The sequence below is a fragment of the Primulina eburnea genome, chromosome 17 (assembly GCF_022965805.1).
Source record: "Primulina eburnea isolate SZY01 chromosome 17, ASM2296580v1, whole genome shotgun sequence".
Taxonomy (NCBI): Eukaryota; Viridiplantae; Streptophyta; class Magnoliopsida; order Lamiales; family Gesneriaceae; genus Primulina; species Primulina eburnea.
In genome coordinates this window covers 24,305,789-24,325,360 of record NC_133117.1, presented here as the reverse complement: position 1 = coordinate 24,325,360, position 19,572 = coordinate 24,305,789, and the positions used below count along the sequence as shown (strand labels likewise).

The window sequence follows — 19,572 nt, the reverse complement described above, 5'->3', positions numbered from 1 at the left end:
CACAGTAAATGAGGTTTATTTCATCTCATGTGCCATAGGATAAGACTCTTCTGAATTGGAAAAAGTTGAGAGCAAGGAGTTTATCATATAATGGGACAATCAGTGAGCACATATTCTCTCCCATGTTCTCTGCATAAGATACAAAGGACAAGCTTCTCTTGTGCCCACAAATTTATTTTAGCAACACACAATGCATAGCAAAGATTTTTGTATTACTTTGGAGATTTTAAAGTAACCAAAAATTTTAATTGAGGTAAAATCATTTTTTCTTGAATATATGGTTCATAAAAATCTATGAATTGCCCTCCGATGCCTCACTCACTACCACTGTTCATAATAGTGGAAAACACTGATAAAAACGATAATTCCATTGTATAGAGAAACTATAGTGATGGACAAATTAGAATTCATTTATTTACTAGGAAAAGAATAGTATCCACAAGCATTACACCTTCCCAATTATCTGAACTAACTTCCCAAGAATCTTGATCACCCTGCTAGCTAGGAAGAACCATTTTCTTGATCTTTCTGTCGTCCCCGACGCATCGTTTCGGACAATTTTTTCGAAAAACTGTAATAGATGGGCATACTAGCTAGCTACCTTCATCGGCATCAAGCATTGAAATGCTGGAAGTCCAATAAATTTACGACCGCCATTGGGACGCTGATTTTAATGGTATTGGGTCGGCTGCATCGTCTGAAACATTGTACCGTGATGTTCCAACCCGATTCCAGGTAATTTGCTCATCAGCATATTATGTTCTTGTAGATTGAATCCAAATGAAGGACACCCTTGAAAACGCATCATTGCTCCTGGATTCATGCCCGATTTCGGTCGCTGATGTTTCATCGAGGCCGATTTCTCAGGCGAGCTACACGTATCATTTCCTGGTGAATCCGATTGATTGGTTTCTTGAAGATTCACTGTGGTGATATCATGTATACTCGATCTTCTCTTGTCTTTCCCTCCCGAAAGTTGCCTGATGAAATACTTCTGCGCATGGCTAGCGACCTGTGTGGGAGTCCTTGTTGTCACGAAATTGCGAGAAATATTCCTCCAATCCCCTTTACCATACTTCTTCAACCCCAAAAGAAACTGCCTGTGGATCAAAATCAACAACTGAATAAAAAATCCATAAATTTCCGACCTCGAGGTCAGTACAATTGTACAAGGTTCAGAAAATTATTAAGTTTTACCTGTGTTCTTCCTCAGTCCAGGGCACCCCTTTCTTTCTTTCATGAACAGAACACCGAATCGCGGCGTTTCGTTTGCCGACAGGGCAATACATTTGTTTGCTGACCCATTCCAATGTGAATGAATTGGCGCTGTATCCTGGAACTGGAATCAGCCCCGCTTCAATATCGCTTACATCTTCCACCAATTCTCTGTACTGTTTGATCACATCGTTCACTGTTTTTCCAGGGATCATGGCCGCGACATTTTCCCACCGATCCGGCGTATCTCTATCGTATATCGCAAGGGCGTTCTCGAATTTCTTGTTCTCCTCAGGGGTCCACTGGGTGGTTGTATTGTTTTCCTCGTACAAGCAGTTTGAGTTCTTGATATACGATGCAGGAGACAGGATTGTCATTTTTCTGTTCATTTCGCCTAGAGGACCGATCGAAGTGGGGAAACAGAGTTCAGAGGTGAAAGAAGATACGAGGATTTGAGTGGAATCTGAATTTTTTGTAAGACTCTGGGAGAGGACACTCTGGAATTCGCAAAACCCAACAAGATTTTGTGAGAAAATTGTTGAAAAAAAGTAGATCTTGTATCTGGAATTTTGAACTACAGCAAATAAACGTTGATAATAGCCAACCTACTGCAAAATTCTGTATAACGCTGTCATCTTGTCTGCTCAACAATTGTGGAAACTGAAAAAAAAAATGGCAGATTTTGAGCAAGAAGAAACAAAAATAATTGAGATTCAGAAATTTGAACCGAGAAAGATCACCAAGAAAACTCGAACTTTGAGGAAAGTTGGAATCTTTCCAGGCAGAAAACACAGCGAATGGTCTCTTATAAAAGAAGAGAGATGAATGGTGTTTGTGAATGATTGGATAGAGTGGTGGAGGAGGACCCGCAGCTGACTTGAATTTATTTTCTTTATTATTTAATATCTTTAGACAAAGAAAAGGAAACAGAAAGAGATGGCCGATCAAATGAAGAAAAGGACAATATGTGCCTATACAAGTCATGTGAAATTTATGTATTGTATGCATCTATAAAAAATCACAAAAATTAAAAAGAAATCGTAGAAAATTTTTGAGACGGAATTTTTTTTATCTAACTCGACTAATGAAAAATATTAAATTTTATGTCAAAAAAATTTATTTTTCACTACAAATATAAATCAAGCCGACTTTCAGTTGACTTAGCCAACCTTGTTTGTGCTTTGTTCTAATGTCAGTTTGACTTCTTTCCGTACTTATTTGTTAGTCATTTGACATCGACACTCTAGAGTATATAACTTAGTTGCCAACCCAGCTAAATTAACACAAAGAAATAAAATTGTATCATGTACTTATTCAATCCCCATCTAAACAATTCAACCGATCTTATCAAGCCATATAAGATTTTGGCTTATTCTCGACTATGCACATCTCTTTTCAAATGGCTTCATTTAGCAAAATTCTGATATTATTTGAGGAAGAATTTTATGATTGGAAGATTAGAATTCTTACTCATTAGCTACTCAAGATGATGATATGTGGTTTGTCATCATAGATGGGCCAATAAAGATACTAAAAACAAATACAGTTGTAACCATCACTGAAGGTGCTTCTCTAATGCAAGAAAAACCAAGGAGCGAATGGACGAATGATGACAAGAAGAAAGATAATCTTGATAATGTGGATAATGATATAACATACAAAACTCTTGACAAAAACATATTTAACAAAATAAAAATGTGTAAGAATGCCAAAGAAATTTTGGAAAAATTGATTCAAGAGTAAATTGAAACAATTTTATGTTGTCATATAAAAGTTCAACAATATAAAGATGAAGCTTGGAGAATTAATGTATGACTTTAATGAGAGAGTAAGTAGAATCATTATAGAACTCAGAACATTTATACAACATTCCACTCTCAAACTGATGGACAATCAGAATGTGTGAATCAGATCTTAGAAGATATGTTGAGGACATGTACTACTGACTATCCAGGTAGTTGGGACAGTAAACTACCTTTGGCTGACTTTACATATAACAATAGTTATCAGTCAATTATTATAATGACATCATATACTGCATTATATGGTAGAAAATGTCGATCTCTAGTACATTGGGATGAAGTAGGAGAAAGAAAATTATTAGGTCCTGAAATAGTGCAACAGACAGCAGAATTGGTAACCAAGATCAGAGAAAGAATGCACATTGCCCAGAGCCGACAGAAAAGTTATGCTGATGTGCAACGTCGTCAATTGGAATTTCATGTTGGTGACCATGTTGTTGGAACTTTGAAAGTTCGCAATCTTAATTTTGATGTTAACAAACTTGTTATTTTGTATTACTAATGTTTTACCTTAGTGTGGAGAAGCTAGGATCAGTTACGAGTTATTTACATCGCAAACTGAAGACCTAACTGATCGCATAAAATGAATCAGGTGAACTGATACGTCAAATGAGTAGTTCAGCTAACTGTCCAGTTGATAGGTAGCTCAGCAGGAGAACCTCAGAAACTCGGCCAGCCAAAGGAGTGTTCAACTGATGAATAAACCAAACTGGTCAGTTCCACTGAACGAGAGTGAAATCAGTCCAACTGACGAGTCAACTGATTTCACCAGCGCAACTGAAGATCAGTTCAGCTGACTAGTTCGGAGCTTCAATTAAGAATCTTTCATTTGTTGATGAAAACAAACTCATTCAGTGGATTCTAGCTATACACAAAGGTACAAAGTAATTTTTAAGTCAGTGGAAAATAATGAACGTTGCATCAGAGCATTAAAACAAACGTTTCAGAAGGGCAGTCGAAAACTCGAGACATGGAGTCCAAGAAATGAATTCAAGATGCAACGGATAAAATGATTAACTCTCACTGTACGATTAGTTTCCCGCCTATAAATAGAAGATAAGTGAAGAATCAAAAAAAAAGAGCGAGTGAAGAGTGAAGATACAAAGGACAAGGTCTTGCATATTGCATATTAGCTTACAAAAAGTAATCAGCCCAGATGAACACTTCAACATGTTATCAGCTTAGATAAGAAACAAATTTCCCTCAGTGTGTAACAACACCTTTCCGGTGTATTCTTTGTTCAGTTCCCACACACACATACACTCATCGCCTCCACCCAAATACAGTCTTGCACAAAGAAGTTAAACTTGTGTATGTAGTCTTTGACACACAGACGTTAAATAAATGTTGGCTGGAAGGTGCTGCCTTCAATGTAGGCTAGGAGTTTAGTTGAGGCAGTAGTGTAAGTCCTAAGCTGAGTGGGTTTGTACAAGTAGTTGTATAAATCAATGTATTCTAGTTGATCCTATCCGAGGTGGTAGAATGGCTGACATTGGAGCAGTTGAAGTCTCCGAACATCCATAAACATATCTTGTGTATTTAACAGATTAACTGCTGTTTTCAAACTGACTTGATCAGTTAGATCACCCTTCGGTTCAGTTCTTGCCATAACTGAACTGATATATGCGACAACTAATCACCTGTTTTTCAGTTATTCAGTTTACATAAGTTAATTTTTTTTTCTAATTTAACAGTCTTCTTAACGAAGGATTACTTCGAATTTCTTCCGCTTGTGTTTTAACCAAACTCGATTTAATTAATTGGTGTTAACATTCTTAGAACACGAGCTATTGCGGGTAATTGGAGAATATTGTGTTTGAAATGCCTTCAAAGGCACCATCACACGTCCTTCAATTGGTATCAGAGCTAGTTATTCTAAAAAGAACATTTGAAGAAAACTGTGTTTTAAAATATGTTACGTTAAAATAGTGTTAAAAGCTATTTAAAAGTATTTCATACTATTTGAAAATGATTATCTATAACTCATTGCGAAGGGTTGAGAGGATCGGTTCTGCAACTAACATCGTCGCCACTTCTTTCGACTCATAGCTTTGGGGTTTTAGTCAGCCTGCAGGGTCCTGAGCTTCATATTTCAAGATGCACGGCTAATTTTTTCAATGAACAAGATTTCAGTTGCAAACCTTCTAGGTTAGCTGCTTTTCAGATGAAACTAATTCATGTTGGGATGTTGGTTGATTAAATCACCAGCTGTATTTCGCTTGAGCCTAGTTTGAGTCTGCTCGACCAGTTAGCTACGAAAGAGATCAAGTTCAAGGCAGATTAGCTCGTTTCTCTAGCAAATTGAACTCACGACCGGTGCAGCATTTCAAGCAGTCAAGGCAACCATTTGTTGGAATATCCAATTCTGTCACACATAAACAAACTGATTTCTGATGTTGCTCAAAATATGCTATTATAGTAGCATTTTTCCTTTCAACTGATGTATGTACTCAAATGTAAAAATACAAGGAAATTTATTTGATTAAATAAGCATCATGTTTATCCAGCTGTGTTTCGTTGTGATTGAATGAATATTTCCAGATTTCTTGTCTACGTTGCTTGAATGATTATAACATCTGAATGAATGCTTACATAATTACTTCTCAAATACGAGCTTTTATTCAGTTTTTTAGGGAGAGTTTTTCTTGTACTCTCAAACTGAAAAATTGTTTATCAATCAGTTTTTGAAATTCAGTTGTTAAGGAGGTCTTCTTTTCTTCAACTGAAGTTGTTCTCTTAAATTTTTTTTAGTTCTTTTTTAATTTAGTTTTTGAGGGGGGATTTTTCTCTTACCATCAATCCTTAAATCGTTTTTCAAAACCATCTTTAATTCAGTTCTGAAGGGAGAGCTTTTAACAATGTTTAAATTGACTAACCTTTGAACTGAATATATTGTTCTTAACTGCTCAAGTTTTGTGATCATCAAAAAGGGGAAGATTGTTGGAACTTTTCAAATTCGCAATCTTAATTTTAATGTTAACAAAACTTGTTATTTTATATTACTAATGTTTTACCTTAGTGTGCAGAAGATAGGATTAGTTTCAAGTTGTTTACATTGCAAACTGAAGACCTAACTAATCCCACAAACTGAATCAGGCGAACTGATATGTCAAATGAGTAATTAAGCTGCCTGTCCAGTTGATAGGTAGCTCAGCAGGAGAACCTCAGAAGCCCGGCCAGTCGAAGGAGTGTTCAATTGATGAAGAAACCCAACTGATCAGTTCAACTGAACGAGAGTGAAATCAGTTCGACTGACGAGTCAACTGATTTCATCAGCCCAACTGAAGATCAGTTCAGCTGACTAGTTCGGAGCGTCAAATAAGAATCTTTCAGTTGTAGTTGAAGACAAACTCATTCAGTAGATTCCAGCTATATACAAAGGTACAAAGCAATTTTTCAGTCAAAGGACAATAATGAACGTTGCATCAGAGCATTAAAGACAAACATTTCAGAAGGGCAGTCGAAAAGTCGAGACACAGAGTCCAAGAAACGAATTCAAGATGCAACAGATACAATAATTGAGTCTCACTGTACGTTCAGTTTCTCGCCTATAAAGAGAAGATCAGTGCAGACCAAAAAAATAGAGAGCGAGTGAAGAGTGAAGATACAAAAGAAAAGGGCTCGTATATTGCATATTAGCTTAAAAAAAGCAATCAGCCCAGAGGGACACTTCAACATGTTATCAGCTTAGATAAGAAGCAAATTTCCCTCAGTGTGTGGGAACACCTTTCCGATGTATTCTTTGTTCATTTCCAACACACACACACACTCACCGCCTCCACCCAAATACAGTTTTGCACAAAGAAGTTAAACTTGTGAGATGTAGTCTTTGACACACTGATGTTAAAGAAGTGTTGGCTGGAAGGTGCTGCCTTCAGTCTAGGCTAGGAGTTCAGTTGACGCAGTAGTGTAAGTCATAAGTTGAGTGAGTTTGTACAAGTAGTTGTATAAATCAAAGTCTTCTAGTTGATCCTATCCGAGGTGGTAGAAGGGGTGAAGTAGGAGCAGTTGAAGTCTCCGAACATCCATAAACATATCTTGTGTATTTAACTGATTAACTGTTGTTTTCAAACTGACTTGATCAGTTAGAGCATCCGTCGGTTCAGTTCTTGCCATAACTGAACTGATATATGCGACAAATGATCACCTGCTTTTCAGTTATTCAGTTTACATAAGTTAATTTTTTTTCTAATTTAACATTCTTCTTCACGAAGGATTACTTCGAGTTTGTTCTGCTTGGTTTTTAACCAAAATCAATTTAATTCATCGGTGTTAACATTCTTAGAACACGAGCTATTGCAGCTCATTGGAGAATATTGTATTTGAAATGCCTTCAAAGGCACCAGCACACAATCCTTCAATATATATGTAAAGAACCATAAAGGGGTGACTTTCAACTATTATGGACATAGTGATAGGATTATTGAAGTATTTTACAGTATAGGAGCAAGAGACATCGTCTCAAACCAGTATTCTTACGCTTGGACAGTAAGTTGGCATGTTATTGAAGTAATACATGAGTAATATTATGAGTTTCAAATTCTTTCTATTGATTTTTGCTATATGTACTTTGTTAATATGTTTATTGATGAAAATATTGCACCATATATTATTGTTATGTAGTAGATATAAAAGATCATGAATGTCCAAGAGAGGTGGTATGTCATAAAATGAAAATTGTACGAACGAATGAAACATGTTATTATATGATATATGAGCTAGTTGAAATCATGGGTGGTTTTAAGTGCACCAAACCTATTGGCCAATATATGTTCATGGGGCGTGAGGTTGTCACAGGGCACCCTGACGTCCAACTTAAGTAGCTATAAAATAAAACAAGAACGGTAGTACATGTCAACTAATGAGGCTCAAGTACCGAAATGAACATGAATATATGCTATGGTATGACATGGTTTAAAGATTCATTGTTAATCACGACTTGATACATATAATCCTTCTATTTATATTGATACATACAAGTGCCAAATTATTGAGTTTTATAAACTCACGTAGCTCATGTATTACAGGATCAGGTAATGAAGATGCATAAGATGTCGGTTCGCCAATGGATGCTTGTGGCGTGCCTTACCTCGACAAGAACCTGGATGTCTTATTGTATAGCTTCCGCATATGTATTATAGTGGATTCTATGTCAGGGTTTGAAACAAGTTTCACGACATTTATGACTATATGTATAACGATACGGTGTATGTTTGTATATGAAAATATGACTATAGATATGTATATATGTTGTTGCTCTGAGTTTTTGGCTTATACAAAATGTAGGTACATCATGCCAAAATTTTTATAAACCATCAAACTGATAACCCTTTTTTGAATTGCTTCATAATATAGGTATATCATTCAAACCCTATTTTGATTATTATTATATGTATCATTAATCTTGTCAAGTATAGAAGAATGGTGTTACATACTAGGTCTTCGTGCTTTCTCTTGGATGATTTCTTGCCATCCTTTGATCTTCTTCTGTGCTCGAAGGACTTCTTACCTTTTTAACTGATCTCTTGATGTCCTTCATTGGTTGTGGACATTCAGCGATGAAGTAACCAGTTTTGCTACAGTTATAGCATGCATTCGGTTCCTCTTTTGATTCATTCTTATGGTAATTTCTTTGGAATGATCCTTGATTCCTTCTCATGAATCTTCCGAATTTCCTGATGAACAATGACATTGTGTCATTGCTCTTCTCAAGTGAAAATGTTGCCTCCAATTTCAGAGCGCCGAGGGCAGTTGTAACATGTGGGACTACTGGTTCGCCCTTTCTTGTTTGCATTTAGAATTAATAAGCTTTTAGGTTTTGAAAAAAAATCATGTAGTTCCACTTTTTTGAGCTCTTTTTATTCTCGCACGGCCACAGTTTTAACATCCTATTATTTGGGAAGGCAACACATCACCTTTAGAGCAATTTCTTTGTTTGAATGTACTTTTCCTAGTGCATTCTGTTAATTTATGATGCTGCTCACTCTTTCATCAAACTCGTTCATTTATTCTCTATTCTTCATTTTAATATTATCAAATTTTTGTACGGAAACTGAAAGTTTATTCTCTTTGGTTTGCTTGTTGCCTTCACATAACTAGATCATCTTCTTCTCCCAAATTTCTTGGGCAGATTTACACATTTTGATCATGCTGAATTATTCTTATCCAGCGTCTTGTAAAGAATGTACACCTTCTCCCAAATTTCTTGGGCAGATTTACACATTTTGATCATGCTGAAAGTATTCTTATCCAGCGTCTTGTAAAGAATGTCCTTGGAAGAATTTTTCAATTTTGCCTTCCTTTTATGTTCTGTTGTCCACTCATCGCGTGTCTTCTCTATGCGATGAGGTGCTCCATAAGTTAAAGCAACAGCTGTATTTGCTTTCATGATTTTCATTGGTCCATCAGTTCGGATTGTTTTTAGCTAAGGCGCAACTTTATTTCCTTATACTTGTGGTAGCGCAGAGTACATGCATCTGCTTGGGTTATAATGGGTCGGGCTGTTAGGCCCATGAGTCGAGGGAGGTGCATGTATATCTGCTGGTGCAGTCTCATATCCCTTATAGATCGGTCTTACCATTTCCCTACTGTCAGCCCTGTCCCCACCATCTATCTTAAAGCAAACTGATATTCTCTGTAAAAACTTTCCGAGAGTCAAACTAAAATGCAAGAACACGCTGATATATCATTATCTGACCATTTTCAGAATCAAATTTTTGTTTAGAATTTCTCTATGAAATCTGTGTAATTGAGAGTAAGAAGTTTTACTACTCAAATTATTTATATTGAAGTTTTACTAAAAGTTTCAGTTAAGCAATGTTTCTTACTGAAATGGGTTATTTAAAATTACTTGTAATTACCAATGTTTTGTTTAGTTTAAAACTTCCGTGAGGAAGAAGTGGTGATGTAGGAGATTTGAAATCTCCGAAAAACCATAAACAACCTTGTATTTATTTACTTTTCAGTCTACCTCCATTATTGATATTCTTGTTAAGCCATTTGTTCAGCCAATTTCAGTAAGCCTACTTTTGCACAGCTCACACTGATTGATTTACCATAACCCAACTGATAAGAACAAAGTTTCAGTGTTGCTAATATTATCGAAATATTTTGAAGCAAATTTATTCATTCCCAATCTAAATATACTTTCGATCCTGCCAAGTGGTGTCAGGGACATTTATTCTTGTCTCTGAGCAAATATTCTTAATGGCATCATTCAGTAAGTTCCCAATGTTCTCTAAAGAAAATTTGGATGATTGGAAGATCGAGATGTAGGCTCATCTAGCTGCTCAAGATGATTATATGTAATACGTCATCACAGACGGAGACGAGCCTATGAGAATCATGAAAGTGAATATTGTTTTGTCATTTCTGAAGATGCTTCTCAGATGATTGAAAAATCAAGGATGGAATGGACAAGTGATGACAAGAAGAAGAAAAATCTGGATAATATACCCAATGACATATTATACAACGCTTTAGACAAGAATACATTTAGCAAGACCAAATGTGTTCCACTGGAAAAGATATATGGGATAAACTGATACAATTATGCCAAGGTAATGAATTCAAATAAAGGAAAATAAATTGTCTGTGGCAATCCAAAAATTTGATTGTATCACGATGAAATATGGAGAATCCATTCTAGATATCGATGAAAGAGTGATAAGTATTGTTATTGAAATGGTTATTCTTGTGAAGGAATATGAAAATAGAGAAATAGTCTGGAAAATCATGAGGACACTCCCAAGAAAATGAGATGTCAAAACAATGGCTATGCGAGAATCAAATAACCATAAAAAGCTTGAACTCCACGATTTGGTTTACTGATCTCAAAGCATATGAATTCGAATTAGAAACAAGAACTTCTAGAGAATATTCAATGAGTCCGACAAAGGATCTGATTGCTGCAACTACTGAACTAATTGCCTCAAAAGAGAAGTCAGCTAAGCAATTGAGCAATTATGCAATGTCATTCTTTGTAAAGAAATTTGAGAAGTTTTTAAGAAAAAATCAGGGTAACTTTCAAAGCCAAACAGAGGCAGTCATCCCAAGAAAGAGTTCATCAATGAGGATAACATATGCTTCAATTGTGGAAAAGTTGGGCATTTCACAGCCGACTGTCCCAAACAAAAGAAGGATAAGAGGAGACCAACTGACAAAGAAGGCCGACTTCATGAAAAGAAGAAAATGTCGAAGGATGACATGATTTAATTCAAAAAGAAAGAAAATCATAAGGAAGAAAATCATAAGGTTCTTGTTACTGAAGACAACAAAACCAAGTGTGCTGACTAACGAGTCGGACTGCTCTAGCCGTGAAAGTGATGAATTGGTGTTACCATGTCTCATGGCTGATGCTGAGCTGAAATCTACCTATGATGAGGTATTAGAGTTTAGCTCAAATGATTTCACACGAATGATCTCATCACTGCATTCAATGACATGATAATAGAGTACTAGAGACTTTCTCAATCATTCGAGGAAGTGAAAACAAAGCAAGAAAGCCAAATTGACGATGATGTTGAGCCTAACTAGGAACAGTTAAGATAAGAATTAAGTATTACTGCAAAAATTACATAGCTGATAGCTGAGAATAAAAAGTACTGAATTAGCATCATAAGCTTATTTATTAGAATAAAAAACTAACTGAACTGATTAGCACTTGGAATAAGTCGACAGTAAATATCAAGAAAATGCAAGAGCCGCATAAGCACTCGAGATACAAAACTGCGATTGCCTTCAGCGGTAATGAAAGCAATCCTACTGACTACAGTACTCAATCGAAAATAAACTTGTGCAAAGGAAAATACATTCACTTTGCAAACTCAAATAAAATATATGAACATCAAAATTCACAGATCAAGTTGGTAAACCTGTCGAACTGATGAACAAAGACAAAAATTTTGGTATTGGGTATACACCATAGAGTTCATATGTCAAACCCAACTGGTCTAATCGCAGATTCAGTCCGGAAAGACACAACTCAAAAATGGCTAAACCCTATCAAGACTATAAATGCAAGCTTGTTAAAAGATACAGACAAATCAATGATGATGTAAATACTAAACAATATTAAATTTCACACACATACCAAGCATTGCACACACATGTTTCTATGCAGCCCATTCAGAACAAACAACTAGGCCAGTTAACTAACCGATCGAAGTGTGGGTTCCCAATGAACTAATCCCATGTGGACCCAAATAGAATTGGGTACTTGTTATGCAAAACGACGAACGAGAAGAAGTGAAAAATTCAGTTTGGTATATGCAGTGGATTTTCAAAGCATATGATTGGTCAAGCCAAACTGCTATCAACCGTAATCAACTGTGAATAACCCATGATCACTTTTGGAGACAATGCTAAGAGTAAGACTGTAGGTAAGGGTATGATTATCCATGGAAATATGATAATGACATTTTACATGTTGAAAATCTGTGTTATAATTTAATTAGCATTAATCAACTTTGCGTAATGGCTATTTAGTTGAGTCTCATAAAAATAATTGCTTAATCAAGAATGCTAATAATCAAATAATGTTAACTGGAATTATAAATGATAACATTTATAAAATTGATTAGAATATTAATTATTTGATATCACCAACATGTTTTGACGTCATTAATATTGATAAACAGTGGTTGTGACATAAAAGACTTAATCATCTCAATTTAAGATCCATTGATAATCTGCATAAATAAACATGGCTGATGGTTTATGTAGCATTGAATTTGTTACAAATCATGTGTTTACAACGTATCAGTTAGGTAAGCAGATTCGATCTAGCTTTAAAAATAAATGTAGCAAAATGACTAAGAGAAGCCTAGAATTGTTTCATATGGATTTTTTTTGGATATATACATGTAATATACTTAGGAGGAATGAGATATATATTTGTGATTGTTGATGATTTCTCTTGATTTACTTGAGTGATATTTTTAGTGGTAAAATCATACTAGTACCCAAGTGATTAAATTCTTAAGGATGTTCAAAATGCGAAATCAACCTCAATAATCAGGATCAGAAGTGATCGAGGTAACCAATGTATGGATGAGTACTTCTCAGGTCAAGAAATTCAGCGTGCATACTTTGCAGCTAGAAAACCTCAACAAAATAAAGTTGCTGAAAGAAGAAACATGACTCTGAAAGAAGATGTACGAACGATGCTTGTTAATTCTGCTGTGTCACAAAGATTTTGGGCAGAAGCAATCAATGCCGCATGTTACACACAAAACAGATCGATGATCAACAAAAAGGTAGGTAAAACAATATATGAAATATGTAACGAGAGTAAGCCTAACTTATCATACTTTAACGCCTTTGGATGTAAATGTTACATTCATAATAATGGAAGAACTCATCTTTCTGCATTTGATGTTAAATATTATGTTGGAATATTTTTTGGCTATTTGCCAGTAAGGATTTCTTCATATTTAATAAGAAAACTTTAAATGTTGAAGAAAATGCTCATGTGGTTTTTGATGAAACTGAGTTGATCGAATAAAATAATATAGCTTATTTGAGCAATCAAATGAAATTTATTGATCTGGAAGATGATAGCAAAGAAGAAATCAATGTACATGAGAGAATTCATCAGTCACCTGAACCAGAAATCTCATATTAGTCAGCTATATACAAAGGAATGAAGAACTGAGGAACCAGACTGATCTAAACCAAGCTGATGATGATATCCAAGCTAATGAAAGTTGAGATGATGATACTCCAATTATTGAAAACATAGCTGAAGGAAACCAGACTGAGGAGAATCTAATTGATCCTACTCTACTCAACAACGACGATAATCCATTCGGACCAAGTTAAAAATGGACTAGGACTCATCCACCTTGAGTGATGATCAGTAACCCCTTTGCACCCTCAGAACTAGACAAACTCATTAATGAACTCTTGTATCCTGCTTTTATTTCAAAATTTGAACAAAAAATTGATGAAGCTTTATAAGATAACAGTTGAATTGAGGCTATGGAGGATGAGTTAAATCAGTTTGACAGGAACGAGGTTTGGTACATGGTACCCAGACCTTCTCATCATACAGTAGTTGGAACCTGGTGGGTTTACATGAATGAAATTGATGAAAATGGTATTATAGTCAGGAACAAAGTTAGACTAGTTGCAAAAGGTTTCAGACAAAAAGAGAATTGACTATGATGAGACCTTTACTCCAGTTTCCAGATTAAAAGCTATTCGAATATTTCTTGCTTATGCTGGTTATAAAATTTTTAAAGTATTTCAAATGAATTTAAAGAGTGCCTTCCTGAATGAACTATTATAGGAGGAGGTATACGTGGAACAACAAACATGTTTTATTAATCATATTTTACATGATCGTGTGTTTAAATTAAACAAAGCTTTGTATGGATTAAAACAAGCACTACGTGCCTGGTATGACACTCTTTCAAAAATTTTAATGGATCGTGATTCCAGAATAGGTTCAGTGGAGAAGACTCTATTCACATTTATTAAAGATGATCATACTTTATTGGTCTGGATTTACGTTGATGACATTATATTTAGATCGATTAACACAGAGCTCTGCGAGACATTTGCTAAACTAATTCATGATAAGTTCGAGATGAGCATAATGGGTAACAATTTCTTTATAGGGCTGCAAGTTAAACAGGATATTGGAATATTTGTCAGTCATACAAAGTACACCAAATAACTACTTAAAAAATTTGGAAGGGAGTCATGTTCAATAGCAGCAACTCCCATAAGCTCGTCAATTAAGCTTGATAAAGATGAAGGGAGAATATCAGTCGATGTAACATTACATCGATGTTTATAGGTTCACTATTATACTTAACTACAAGTCGACTAGATATCATTTTTGCAATTTGTGTGTGTGCATATTTTCAGTCTAATCCAAACCAATCTCATTACTCATCAGCTAAAAAAATTCTTAAATATCTTAAAGGAACTCAAAAAGTTGGATTATGATATATTAAAGACTAATCGTACGCTAAATCTAGTTGGATATTTTGGTGCAGACTATGCATGGTGTAAGATTGACAGGAAAAATGACGGATCATGTCAGTTTCTTTGAGATTGACTGGTTTTTGGTTCAGTACGAAGCAAACATCAATTTCCTCAAGTTGTTGTGCTCAACTATTGTGGATTCAACAACAACTGAAAGACTATGGAATTGATTTCGAGGAATCACCAATATTTTGCGATAATATAAGTGCAATAGCCATCACATACAATCCAGTTTTACAATCTCGAACTAAGCATATTGACATTCTTCACCACTTCATTAAAGATCATGTAATGAAAACGGATATTGGATTGGAATATGTACAACAATCAATATATATCTTCACCAAACTACTTTCGAATAATAAGTTTACTTATTTCAGAAATATTTTATGACTTCTTGATTTATCGTAAATGGATGAAATTAGGAGGAATAATGAATCATAAAGCCATACTGATAAGCCAATCTTCATTTCTTCTTTGATTATTAAACTAGCAGTTAGCCACACAACCTAACTGATAGATAGTGCTCTCAATCTAGCTAATCTTATTATTTAGTAGTGTTTTTAATAATTCATTACAATTCCTTATGAGCGACATAATTAATCAATTTTCCTTTAAATTATTTTTACAAATGAACTTATTATCTTTTAAAATTTTGAAATTTTCTTATTAACAGCGTGACATGTGTCCCGTCTGTTACCAGATCAAAATTCGCACATGTTAAATGATTGAAAACCCTAATCTTTCAGTTTATCTTTGCATCTTCTTATTCAAAGAATTTCTGCTCTCAAACTTTTTTCTCTCTTTCGCCACAAAATTCATCTAATTTCCATCTCTAGGAACCTATTTCAGATATGATAGCTACGACAACTCCTTCCTATATCATGAACGCTCTTGCAGTCAATTTTGAATCAATTTATTCTATGGAAGCTGTTGTCTCTCAAGTTTTCAAAGTTGTTGAGTCATATGGACTCAGGACTTTTCTCAGTTCTTCATTGGACATCTAAGTGGAAGAACTGAAAATTTTCTACACAAAAGGGATAGTAACTGAAGATGGGAAGATATTGATGCCTCTGGGAGAGAATAGTTAGATAATCAAGCATTATTATTTCTCTGTGCTATTTCAATTTCCCACTGAAGGACTGCCTGACTTCACTCTAATACCTTAGCGGCATTTGAGGATATGAAGTTGAAGTTTTCTACATTTAGTGATAGTATCAAGACCTAGAAGAAGAAAGAGATGAATTCGGGTATCAACTTCTGGTTACGTTGTGGCCAAACCAATTCTAGCAAGGAAGGCTAGTTTTATGTTTACACTACAGAGAAATTATTAATGATAACAACCATTGACACAATACGTAAAGTTAACTGGTCAGTCATCTTATTCCAGATTCTCAAGACGATGATTCAAATGAGAAGCAATCAGTTGGTTTGCCATCCCCTTGAGCAGAATGTTTGAAGACTTTGTAACTCTGCACAAGTTCAAAGCTCTTACTGCACAAAACATCCTTTCTCTCAGGTATAAAGGTCAAGCACTGAATATCCTTTCTGCTAGATAATGGTCATCAAGAAGGAAAACGGAAAAGATCAGCCTACTGAAAATAAACCAGTTGATAAGAATGGAAGCAAGGTAACTGGACCCACGCCAAAGAGGTAATGATTCTACAATCTAATGAGTCTAAGATAACAACTCCTTATTCTCTTCCGAAAAATGTCAGAACAACAAAAATAGACCGTTTTCTATCTCTCAGATACAAGTGGTCGGGGATACTGACCAGCCAGCGGAGAAATTTAAACTGATAGTTGTGACCACTCCACCTAGAAATAAGTATACCAATGGCTCTCCCTACTCCAAGACCAAAAAAATGAGTAATCATCTGAAATTTCATTCAATCCACCAGGTCAAGACTAGTCTCTACCTTTTCCACAGCCACAGAGAAAGGAAAATCTAAGTTAACTGAAGTTCATATCTCAAAATCAATATCAACTGTCTAGACTCAAATAGACTTATTGATGGATGAAGTGAATGAATTCAGGACATTCACCCTTGCATCAAAATGAAAGAAAAAAAAGTATTGAAGAGGTACACAACTTTAGAAGAAGATATTCTACAAGTCAATACTGTGTTCATAAAAGAAGCTCTTCAACGACGAGATTATCTACTGGATGTTCTAAAAATTAAAAGTATTCTACAGTTGCTGCCGAACAAAGATCAAATTGTGATCCTTCTTGTCCAACTGTATTCGATGATATAGCTGTGATAAATCAACTAGATATGAACCTGGTCTCCTTGCGGTTGAAGATAAAATTCTAGGAGAATGATCACAAACTATTTGAGCCAGTGGGATCCAAGGAGCAGAAAGTGAGTGGATCTTCAGTTCAGTAAGTCTCTGAGAATTTGAATGATATTGATTCCAAGAAAGAAAAACTGCCACGCAGTTAGATCTTATCACCTCTCCAGCTATGAGGAAAATCACTTTAGCAAATGTTGAGGAAATTGTACAATCCATTGCACAACAACAAGATGATGATGAAATTAAAGTGTTTTTGAGCAAACTAATTTCTATTCCTCCCTTGATCGAGAAAACTAATGAAATGATTTCTAATGCAGAAGTCACCATGACTGATGGCGTGCTTATGATTGAATCTGATGAAGCTGCTTTTGTTCGAGGAATTTTACGGGAAGTGGTTGAGATAACAATGACTGAGCAAGATAATCCAAAACCTGAATAACAAAATAGTCAGACTGAAGATGAACAAGCTAAATCAAGAATCTTAATGATCTAACAAGAGGGCCTTCTAGCAGTCATCTCTTGAACTAATAGTTATTACATCTAAATAACTACCAAGAATAAAGCCATCCTTCCGCGATTTGGACTTAACTGATGAAATAACTTTGGATCAGATAAGCTTAAGTTTCAATACTATCTCATCTACTATAACAATTCTAAAGAGAGGCAATATGAATACTGAGGAAGCTCTAGAATCTTTCAAAGATAAAATACTCAAAGAAGTATCATAACTATCTAGGGGTATGATTGACATATTTAATCGACTGGAGTAGATCAAAAAGTCACAGGCAGACACTATTACTAATCTTGGTGGGCAAATTCAAGCCAATAACTTTCAGATTTGCACCAAGATAGAGGATGTTCAATCAAAATTTAATGAAAAGATTAGCGACGTCAGTTCTTAGTTAGCCTATGTTCTATCCTACCTTAAGCCTTCTTGTGTTGACAAAAAGGAAATAAAAGAAGTCAAGTAATTTCAGTCAGCCTAAATCTACTAATGTGCCGAAGAAACCTACTGACAAATACTCTGATCAGTTTAGAAAATGATATATGAAGAACAATAGCTATTTAGTCAATAAAATAGTTCAGTTGTACATACTGTTAGAATAAATGAATTCATATTTTAGCATAATTTTTTCAAACACCAAAAAAGAAAAAATGTTGGAACATTTAAGTTTTGGAAATTGAATAAGGTTGCTGATTTAAAGGATAATTATAGAACCTAACCAAACTGATTCAAGGAGGAAAACTGAACTAAGAAGCCTAATTTATTACCAAGCTAGATTGATAAAATTTAAGAAGGATATTGCCGATTCTAGGCCGATTTATGAAGCCCAACTGACAGTCTATATAGTTGATCAGTCACCTCAAATTCATATGTTTCCCGAGCAATCGGTACGATCAGTTGTCACGCCCCGAAACTCGGGATTGACACCGGCGTCGCTTATCAATCACAAAATCGAAAAACGACCAGCCTCGTAGCACAGTATAAACCGAAACCAGTTTATTTCATAAATTCGTAAAAAAACCATTGTCTTTACAACTGAATAAATTGAATAAATTGCGGAAGCGTTTACAATTAAAATAAACCTACTAAAATTCTTAAATCTTTGCAGCATAATTCTCGATATTTAAATAATTTCACCATCTCCAAAATTGATCCGACTCTTCTTGCTCAACTTTGTTCCTCTGAATTCTCTTCGGATTTATCTGGGAAGGTTGTAAGGGGTGAGTATTTTGGGAAATACTCAGCAAGTGGGGGCCGTTCGAGTACACAACAACATGCATATAAAATTCGAAATACATACACACGCACACCATGCATACTTTGACTCATACCACATTCGTATCCTTGACCTGACACTGAGATTCCTCTACTTTCAATGGTTTACTGATATCAGTCCCTAATTTTTACTCCTCTAAGGGGACGAGGCCGTATAGCGGTTATCTCCCCCACCGCGTCAGGGTACGTATGGTTGGGATTCCTACCCATATCAAGTTGAATTCTCACAGTGTCAAAACATTTATTCATGCAAAATATCGTAACCAGAAGGGTGTAGAAGAAGAATTGTACTCGACCGAAATTTCGAAAATACGAAAATAAATGCACCGAAAATACACAGTTTAAAACAAGCCCACTTACCTTAAACTTCTTGAAGAAAAAACGTGAAAACTCTGGTGGCTGGACTGCGGCAGCGCTTCGCTGTGCTCGAAAATCCTAAGGAACTAGGGGGAATTCTCGAAAATTTGAGAGTAAAATGGTGTGATTT

At 35.3% G+C, this 19,572-nt stretch overlaps 1 protein-coding gene across 1 annotated transcript; it reads right to left on the bottom strand.

The window, feature by feature from the left end:
* Positions 1-386: 386 nt before the first annotated feature.
* On the bottom strand, positions 387-2,028 carry LOC140818398 (transcription factor DIVARICATA-like). Its single transcript, XM_073178337.1, has 2 exons — positions 1,198-2,028; positions 387-1,100 (listed from the first exon to the last, which is right to left on the bottom strand). Exons 1-2 carry the CDS (start codon positions 1,602-1,604, stop codon positions 671-673), a joined length of 837 nt encoding a protein of 278 aa, XP_073034438.1. The 5' UTR covers positions 1,605-2,028; the 3' UTR covers positions 387-670.
* Between the last annotated feature and the right edge of the window lie 17,544 nt (positions 2,029-19,572).